Source organism: Phalacrocorax carbo, chromosome 3 (assembly GCF_963921805.1).
Source record: "Phalacrocorax carbo chromosome 3, bPhaCar2.1, whole genome shotgun sequence".
NCBI classification, from domain to species: Eukaryota; Metazoa; Chordata; class Aves; order Suliformes; family Phalacrocoracidae; genus Phalacrocorax; species Phalacrocorax carbo.
In genome coordinates, this window is record NC_087515.1 from 83,821,207 (window position 1) to 83,830,785 (window position 9,579).

A 9,579-nucleotide genomic window follows, 5' to 3' on the forward strand; every position below is an offset into this window, starting at 1 on the left:
TTAATTTGACATTTTTAAAAACACCTACCTATCTTAAAATGTAAATCCTCCTGCCTGCTCTTCTGAGATACACCTGAAAATTGGGAATTATGTACTTTGAATTAGTATGAGTGGGGAAATGCTAAAATTACTTTTTTGTTTCTTGAAGTATTTTTGATAATTAATGTAATAATGCTAACGAACAGCATAATCCTTTCATAATTAATATTACTGACATGTCATCATAAACGCTTTCCATGATCCTTATCATTTTCTTTAACTTTGGAAGAGAAAAAAATCTTATTTGCATGACTTTTCTAATTAAATGTTACATTTGTGTTTGGTTTAAAACTTTATATTTCATATTATAGAGATTAAGTAAATCAATCAGTCTGAATAATTAAGCACAGTCCTGCAGTGCCAGGTAAACTTCCCTGTGTGTGATGTGCAGATTACACTTCAATGTGCTACTAGTACCAATGAAGAACTTCGACTATATACAAAATAGAGGCTGTATGTGTTTTGTGTGTCTCATTTATTTTTGCGGGATTTCTATGTTCTGCCTGCATGGGACTCAACACTTCGCTATCTGTAGCCCTTTGAGGAAGAGTTTAGTGTTCGCTTTCCTTCGCCTGCATTGGCCAAGATATTTTTGACTCATGTTTGTTCATGCAAACTCACTCTTTAGGGAAACCCCTGTTTGAACATCGCTCATCAGGCAGTCTGTCCTCATAGTTACAATAGGTTTGATCTCATTTATTTCTTTACTGGAACCTGAAGCACGCGGAGTCCCTTGCACAACAGGTAAAAATAAGCCTACAGTCCATACCAGATGTTGCAGGTGGAAGATAGGGTCACAAATACATGAGAAGGGCAATGATACAGTAACTGAGGGTACGACTGTCTTCAGTAACTTAGATGTACAACGTGATTTTTATGGTTTTTTAAGGCCTTGTTTTTCCCAGTCTCTCCAGAGGTAGGATAAGTCAGTTTTGGAAGCAATTTGAGAATGGCAAAGGAGAGAGCTTAAACACAGGGTTGGAAGGGATAGTCTAGCCATAAAGGCAGATGGGAGGTGCGGAGAGAGAATGTCTCTAGGTATGATTTGCCAGATATTTCCAGTTTCAGTTTAGACTTTATATGGCAAAATAAAACTCCAGTAAAGAAAAGAAGGTTGGTTGTTTTTTTTTTCAGTCCCCTTTTCCCCAGTAACTGGATTTATTTTAACAATTACAAGTGTATGTTGTGGCGTGAAAATTTCTAATAAAGCTTTTGGCTGTAACCAATAAGCCTGACTTAATATTTTCTGAGAGCATCAGGTTAGAAACTGTCATCTAACTGTCATTAACCAGTCCTTGCTGCTTAACAGTGTACGAGGTCAAATGCCAGCGCAAAAGTGTCCAGGATCAGGAAACTCTAAAAATTAGCTTTCTCCAGAACTGTACCATCTAGAAGGCCCGCATGACTTGAAAGTCTGTCTGGAGCTCAGAGAAACTGAGTACCACACTGCTCCTAGGTCCAGTTAATGCCCAGATGAATGGCCTTGCCTTTTACATCTGTATGCTGAAATTTTGTGCAGTGTTAGAAAGAAAATTGGACCTAACTCAAAATAAAAATTTTTTTTTAAAAAAAGGAAAAATGTTTTTTGGAAGTTCTTCATTGTAGTTTGATACATCTTGTAACTAATTAGCTTTTCGTAAACTTTCTGATAATTTGATTTAAAATGGGAGCTATGTGCTCAACTCATATATTGTTCTTTGCATTTAATGTGCATTTTCTCTTTCTCTTCAAGATTTCAACAGTAAAAGAACCTTTCATTGATCTTTCACTTCCTATAATAGAGGAGAGGGTAAGAAACAGAACATGTAATAAATAACGATTGCTTCCAGTGGATTGTTTTTTACATATATTTATGAAGATGGTTATATATATACACAGTTTGGATTTCAAGTCTAAAATATATGCTTGTCCATAAATATATGTACTGTCATACTGTGTGTTCATTTTATATATATACATATACATACGTATATAGAGAGACATTGCAATGTCATAAGTACCTATATTTTAAAATCAGTCCAAACTTTGAACAAGTGACCATTGTAATTTACAGTAATGTAGGCCTGAGATTAGTTTCATTTAGTAGTATTTTTAATATATACTTATGTGAACAGAACGATTATAGACCTTTTTTGAAGGTCCAGAAAATTCAGTTCTAGCCTATTGGTTTGCATCTAGACAACTGAGTCCCTTTGGACTGAAGTGATGAGTGTAAAAATGGATAGACTCTGACTATATTTATTCTGGTGGTTTTGGCATAAGTAGGTCACAGAATGCCGCCATTAGCTGCAGAGGAAATGTGCTCCTTTGAAGGCACTTTCTCTGGTTTTGCGGGACTTAGGGTTTCATTTGAGAGCTGTGTGGGTGCGTTTGGAGTGGTTCTTCCCCCATCCCCCATATATTAATGTATATTTAAGGGAGAGTATTTAATGTAATACCTAATCCTGTATAAAATATACTTGTTTCCAAACACCAGTTTTGTTAATAATAAATTCTTCGTCTCTGTTACTGCAGACAGTGTACATGTCTGTGGGAGTTAAAGCTTTCAGAACATTTGAGTATCTGAACCCCGGTGCTTCCTGGCTCACACGTGCAGCATGGGAACTTCATGGGTTCTGTTTGAGAGAGATGCGGTGGCTTTTAGCAGCTGCTGCACTTACTTGAGGATGTGCATTACTTTATGGTCATCTCTTTCCTTCATAGTGTAGATACGCTGCTGCCATTAATGGGATGGGGATGCGCGGCAGCTCCTTCGTCACGTCATAAGGTGGTAGGCTGTGCCAGAGACTGATTTACGGGGAGCTATGTCCCCTTTGGTAAATTCACATCTCATGCAGCTACTCATGTGCTTATACAGTACTAGAACAGATTATTTGGTATGTATTCTGTACAGGAATTTTGTATCATTCCTATTTCTTGTGGACCTCAGTTGATCTTTTGAAAATGTTGACAGTGAGTTTATGATAAATAAAATCAGAAAGTAGTCTTACACCACAATTCAAGGGCCAGTTAATTGGATTTATGTAGGTTTCTATTTTCTAAAGTAAAGGAAAAATCCCACCTACGTTCATCTTTTCTGTAGGTTGCAAAAGAATACAAAATTGGCATATTTCCTTTCCTAATTTCCTGTGTAATTTCTTAGGTTGCAAAACCTGTGCCTTTGGGAAGAACAGGTAAAGGTAAAAGTGTACAAGAGGCAGATCTTGGTCAGTGTAACTGTTCTCCTATCACTACACTGAATAATCAACCCAAAATTGTCAAGAAACATGCTTTAACAAAAGATAAGGTAAGAACTTACTCGCACTAACCAGTCATCTTGAGTTTATTCTGAAGTTTCTAGGGTTGCAGGGGTGGGAATTTTGACACCTATCAATGGGGGGGGGGGGGGGAGTGTTGTACGCATGTAGCTGAGATAGACTTGTTTTAAAATAGTTAGGTCATTATTAGAATTGTGAGAAATTACAGTCGTTGGGAACCATTTAGTTTTCAGTTACAGGGTTTCATCTGTAAGGGAAAAAAATAATCTGCCAGTTAGTTTCAGTTCATGTTGCTTTTGGTTTTGTTGACTGCTTTTCTTTTGGTGTCCTCGTAGTTTGTTTCTGGTTGCAATCACAAGAACCGTAATGCTGGCTAAGAAAGCAGGCAAGTCTGCGTTACCGCCATCCGAGGGATTAGCTGGCAGTGCATACAACAAAAGTAGCACAACCAGCAGAGACTCTTGGAGACCGAGAGCATGGTTTCCATGATCCGCTTGGCTTTCAGCAGCCTGAGAGCTGGGGGGCTTGGTTCAGCCCGTCTCCAGTGCAGCCTCCTCATACAGTTCGTTCTGATGGTGGCAAAAGGGTTTTGCAAATATGCCAGCCTAACAGAACTGATTATTTCTATGTATTAGTGTTTGCAGATTAAAAGAAATATGTAATAACTACTATGCATGTATATTATTGTTAATGAAATGTGACAAAGGCTCTCCTTGTTGTTATTGTCATATAATGTCACAATAAGTCATATACTGTCATTATTCTTTAATAAGCCTTATCATGCATATAGACTTGTGTGACCAAGTAGAATCTTAATAATAGTGTTAATACTGATACATAAAACACAATTACTGAAATGTTTTCAAAATTAAGAAAATAAAATATAGTGTGGATTCAATAAACTAGATTACACAGACATTAGAGGAAGCAATATAGAAAATAGAGAAGCAATATGTCTGTAGAGGTAGCAATAGCTCCACTTCCAGTAAGAATGTATAAAGTGACCTATGAAGTATGTCTGTCTAATTGGTGAGGCTTTGTGATTCTCTGCTCCTCTTCCATCTTTTCAGCCATGTATTTATCATTATTTTAGACTTTTTTGGAATGATTTCCAGTGTAATATATTGGTTCTGCAGTAAAACTTCTAATGCAAAACAAACAATTGTTGAATTCACTCAGTGTTTGTTGATGTTCTGTGACTTCATCAGTTTGTAAGTTTACTTGTGAAAATGTGAGGTGTCCTGTGGGTGGTTTTGTAGGCAATGGAGTACCTGAACACTGGTTGTTAGGCATTTCTCCTGAAATGGGGAGTAAATAAAGTTCAGTGCCTGCAAGTCAGGCCTAACATTTTGGTACCCATGACCTGGAGTGGGATCCAAAACAAACCCAGACCAGAAACCCTCTCTACCAGATGAGAAGCTACCTAAAGACAGTCAGTGAGAAATAAACAGAAGGCCATGTCTAAAATTACACCTTTGCTGCAGCTTAGGCACATGACCAGGTGTGCAGAAGGGTACTTCCCTCTCAGGTTCCCTGTAATGGAAGCCATGTGTGAAAGTTAGTTTCTGTAGTTTGTTCTGTAAAAGCATTGATGTGAGCTTAACTTGTGCTGTGTGTCACTTTGTGTGTTTTAAAGGTATTTCTTATTAATGGCAGGAATTTCAAGCCTTATTTTAGGAATATGCCTAGGCTATATGTTAGGAGGTCAAGAGAGTTTTAGATTCTTTTACCTTGTGTCTGAGTGAGCCCTACTAGAAGGGTCTGTGCCCTCTTGGGGACCATAAATACTCTCCTGAAACAGGTCCTAACACACTAAATACATGTGAAGAAAAAATATAACAGAATAACCATATAAACAACTGATAGGAGAAGAGAATGAGACAGAAGTAGCAAAAGGACATGTGGTAGAAACAAAGGAAAGAATGGAAAGAAGGTGCAGGCACTGACTGTTACAGGAGAAAAGGCCTAAAACTCAAACCGTTGAAGTTAATGGAAGGATTCCCACTGGCATCACTGGAATTTTGATCCAACTCAAATACAGGAAAAGCAAAGGGAAGGAAATGTGCTCACTGCTTTTGGAAAGAAGTCAAACAAAAGAAAGAAAATAATCATAAACACTTATAAATCACTTAAACTTATGGTCGTTTTAAGTTCGGCGGGTTGGGGTTTTTTTTGTTTTGTTTTAATCTATAGCAGTAGTCTTTTGTGGCAGCACGCTTTATTTAATTCTAAGGCAAATACCTACAAAGGTGAGTTGAATTTTCTTTTGGAGCTGCTCATCAGCTAAGGCCTCTGATGGGAGGCTGGGGGACTAGCTTAAACTTGAGAACCTTTTAGAAGCTTAAGTTAGATTAAGTGAATACCACTTCAGATGTGCCATCCACAGCTGTCACAAAGTGAATGTAATTAGTTGTGGGAAGTATTGATCTCTCAGTAAGTATAATGTTCTTAGCTGACTGGGGTGTAGGTTTCTAATCCTAAATTGGTTTAAGAAGATCTTAAGGAGATCAACTAGCTTGAACATGTGAGAGATGGAAAATATCAAATAATAAATTTAATTTGCTTTGAATTTGTCATGTTTCAAAAGCTATGTTAGATCATAGATCTGTTTTCTTCTCCCCTATCTCACTGAAATAATAATGCCATAACTTACAGAATCAACTGAACCAGGAGAGACGGCTTGCCAGAAAAGCTTCCTCTAATGAAGATGAAAAAAGTCCTGTTATCATGCAGGAAAAAACCAGAAAGCTTGAGCTGGAAGGTAGCTCTGGTGTCCCGTACTCCAAAGACACAACCGCTGACTCCGCTGTAAATGGAAGTCAGACGGACGGCAGCGAGAAGGAAGCCAGCCGCTCTGAAAGCAGCTTTGATGCAGACAGCGAAGCCTCGGAAAGCGAAAGTGCTTCTAAGCAAACAGCCATCAGCCCATCCAGCAACATGTCTGGTTTGCACGTCAACCACATAAATGTTAAAATGCCACACAACAAACCAAGTGACGGCAACGATGAGATGATTTCCAGTGCCATATCCAAACTCAGCCTCTGTGGTATTATAAATGAAGATAAAAAATCGAGCCGTGGGGATCCAGCATTAGGTTTATCGAATAATTCCATGTTCTCAGTAGACAAATCCCCGCTATCCCAAAACCCTCAAAATGCTTTCCAGACGCTTTCCCAAAGCTACATAACTAGCTCAAAGGAATGCTCTGTTCAGTCCTGCCTTTACCAGTTCACCTCTGTAGAGCTCCTAATGGGCAACAACAAGCTTTTATGTGAGAGCTGCACAGAGAGGATGCAGAAGTATCAGAAGAAAACCAACTCCACAGGTGAAGTGCTTCTGTCTGGACACCACAAAATTGCCTCTCAAAACCCAGGCACTTGCTGCTTTTTCATTGCTTCAGCATGGGCCTCCCCCTCGTGGCTAAATAGAAAATGTCTCCTCAAGCAGAACTTGCTTGTAACAACTTCATCCCGTGAAGGCAGCATCACTACATTTTATACTACAACTTAATCGTAGCTATTACCTTAGAATTTATTTTTCATCTTTTCTTTATTTTATCCAAGATAAGCAATTTAAAGGTTACTATAAACTGAATAGGCTCATCGTTCGATATTAATCTTTGCTGCTGTTTCTGTTCTTTACAATCGTAGAAGCTTTGAAACAAATGCTCTAGCAACTTACATACTCAGGGAAGTAATGCAATTAGCTATGTAAGAAGGGCAAAAAAAGACACTTGTAATGAAGAGGGGGAAAAAAACTTAGAAAGACTTGTAAGAATGGAGATGAGAGAGAACTTCTTGTGACAATGTTTTCCTCCATCTTTGTATAGCCCAAGCAGACTATTGGGGGTCACTGAATATGAAAAACAATTCAAATATAATGAGAAATAATTTAAATGTAATGAAAAATAAACTTTTTTAAAAGACTGGAGGGTTTTTTTGATGTATAGTAATTCAGAAGGATAAAAAAATTAAGCTCTTCTGATTAATTGTAAACAAAATATAAAGGGAGGTCTTAGAGTAACAAAAGATTGCCTGTTTCCTGTGCATTTATAAATCTCTGGAGAGATAAATGCTATTTTATAATAAATTATTTCTCATTATTGGACTGAGAGTAAGTGCTATATAAATAATATTTTGGTGCCATGGGCACAGTGAAAAATAGAAAAGGAAAGTCAGTCACAACTAATCATTATTAATTTTCTTCCTTCTAAAACAAAAGATTTAAGAAGTTACCTACTTGTACATTAAATGCTCCTTTCTGCCTTAAATGAAATATTTTCCTTTGGATATGTGTAAAACCAGTAAATTATTTTTTTCAGCAAAAAAAATGCTGGTGGTGTGCTCCCTTTTCCTGCGTAGCTAACCACTGAGCTACTTTTGGTAGGAGCCCCGGGTTCAACTCCCTCTGTACCACAGGGGGACTGGAGTCCACGTAGCCCGGTCCTGTGTGCTCAAGCCAGCAGGTGATGAGGTATCCTGAAGTAGACACCCCCCCCCCAACCTTTCTCTTAAATAAGCACAAAGTATGCAGTCATTCAGAAAGAAGTGAAGAATGGAAAATTAATCTCTTAGTGGTCAAGACATTAGTGTAAATAGAGAGACCTGGGCCTTCTGTTTCGTGTTCCAGTGATCATCCATTTATTTCAGGTGATATGGTTTTAACAGGAAAGTTGGGTGCTGAAGTAACAGACAACATAGGTATCTCAGTGTGCAAGCTGACCTAGACAGTGTACATGCTTCCAACTTTTGGTCTCATTTGCACAGGACGGGCTAAAATAATGCTCAGATTTGGCAGATTATTTTTATTAAAAACCAGAAAAATGAGAAAATATTTTTCTGTTACTCAAAAAAATCTCCCTTGCATTTTATATACCATGTACAAAATCACTGTAACGTAGATCTATCCTGTCAGATGTTTAAAAAATACTTAAATTCTGTGTGCCTGCCTTCACTTTACAAATTATTTTGATATTCATAAATACAGAAAAGAAGATGGAAGGTATCTATACAAATGCTCGGAAACAGCTGCTGATTTCTTCAGTTCCTGCTATTCTTATCCTCCATCTGAAAAGATTCCACCAGGTAAAAGGCCAAAACCTCTTTGTATATTCCTCTGCCCCACTGGCTGACAAGCAGTTCTTTAAGTGTTGTCGTGCATACCGGTATTTGCTTTTTATATGGAGAACTGGTAGAACCACTATTCGAAACATGTTTTTTTGGCTGTCTAATACCTTCAGAGGGCATTTAGCCATTCAGATGTAGCCAGGGAAACCTCTTGCGTGTCCATCTTGCTTATATGTAGCAGGCACTGTATTGAAAACATAACAAAGATCATTTAAATTGGTTACAATCTTATTCTTGGTTTTGGTTTACTTTAATAGTTTAATAATAACACCTTAGCTATAAAAAGCCTTCCTAGTAAAAATACTTATTTTACGGTCTTTTTTTTCTTTTCTTTTGAAGGCTGGTTTGAGTCTACGAAAAGTAAATAGGCATGTGGATTTCCCACTGGTTTTAGACTTAGCACCATTTTGTTCTGCATCTTGCAAGGTACACATTTCAAATCTCTGTTTTTGTTGTACTTCAACAGTTGTTGTCCTGAGCGCAAGTTAAACCGGACTGATGATGATGATGGTTTTTATTCCTTCCTTTCCTAGAGAGTGAATGTTTTCAAATAGTGTCCCAAGATCAGCATTGTAACTGATTGAAATTCCATTCATATATCAAGACTATCACGGATGTTAACTAGTATGAGTTAGGCTATGGTGCCCTGATGGTGGCAGTGTCTCTAACAGCATTAAGGACAAGTATTGCTGCTTCCATGGTAACCAAATTCAATTAATAGGCTATTGAGTATTTTTAATAGATGTATTTCACCTTGGAAATGCTGTAGATGTCTGCTTGCTTCTTTTAAAGTAATAGGGCTGACAGCTAGTTAAAGTAGCTGTAAAACTCATTGTGACATAACTTATCTTTGTTTTCTGTGTTTCTGGGAGTGCAGAATGTTACGGACGGTGCAAGAGTGCTATATAGTCTGTACGGAATAGTGGAGCACAGTGGGTCAATGAGAGGTGGTCATTATGCTGCATATGTGAAAGTCAGGACACCCTCCAAGAAATTACTAGAGCACATTTCTTCCACTAAAAATGTTCTGGGTATGTACAAACAGAGCCTCCTTTCTCTGTGAGTAAAATCAAAAGCAACTACTGGCTACAGCTCCTTATCCTTAAGGGGATTTATAGCCAGTAATTGTTTTAGCTCAGAATATTCTGTTATTTTAG

At 37.8% G+C, this 9,579-nt stretch overlaps 1 protein-coding gene across 9 annotated transcripts in view; it reads left to right on the forward strand.

The window, feature by feature from the left end:
- The window catches only part of USP45 (ubiquitin specific peptidase 45), a 59,149-nt gene that overhangs the window by 43,545 nt on the left and 6,025 nt on the right, over positions 1–9,579 (forward strand). For 5 of the 9 annotated variants that reach the window (XM_064447569.1, XM_064447568.1, XM_064447570.1 and 2 more), the window contains 6 exons: positions 1,772–1,828; positions 3,182–3,325; positions 5,952–6,621; positions 8,283–8,380; positions 8,762–8,848; positions 9,300–9,453. In XM_064447569.1, the coding sequence (XP_064303639.1) occupies positions 1,772–1,828; positions 3,182–3,325; positions 5,952–6,621; positions 8,283–8,380; positions 8,762–8,848; positions 9,300–9,453 (1,210 nt within the window). Of the gene's footprint in view, positions 1–1,771; positions 1,829–3,181; positions 3,326–3,631; positions 4,457–5,951; positions 6,622–8,282; positions 8,561–8,761; positions 8,849–9,299; positions 9,454–9,579 lie in introns of those variants that run through there. The other 4 variants (XM_064447574.1, XM_064447571.1, XM_064447576.1 and 1 more) reach the window with 4 other exon arrangements.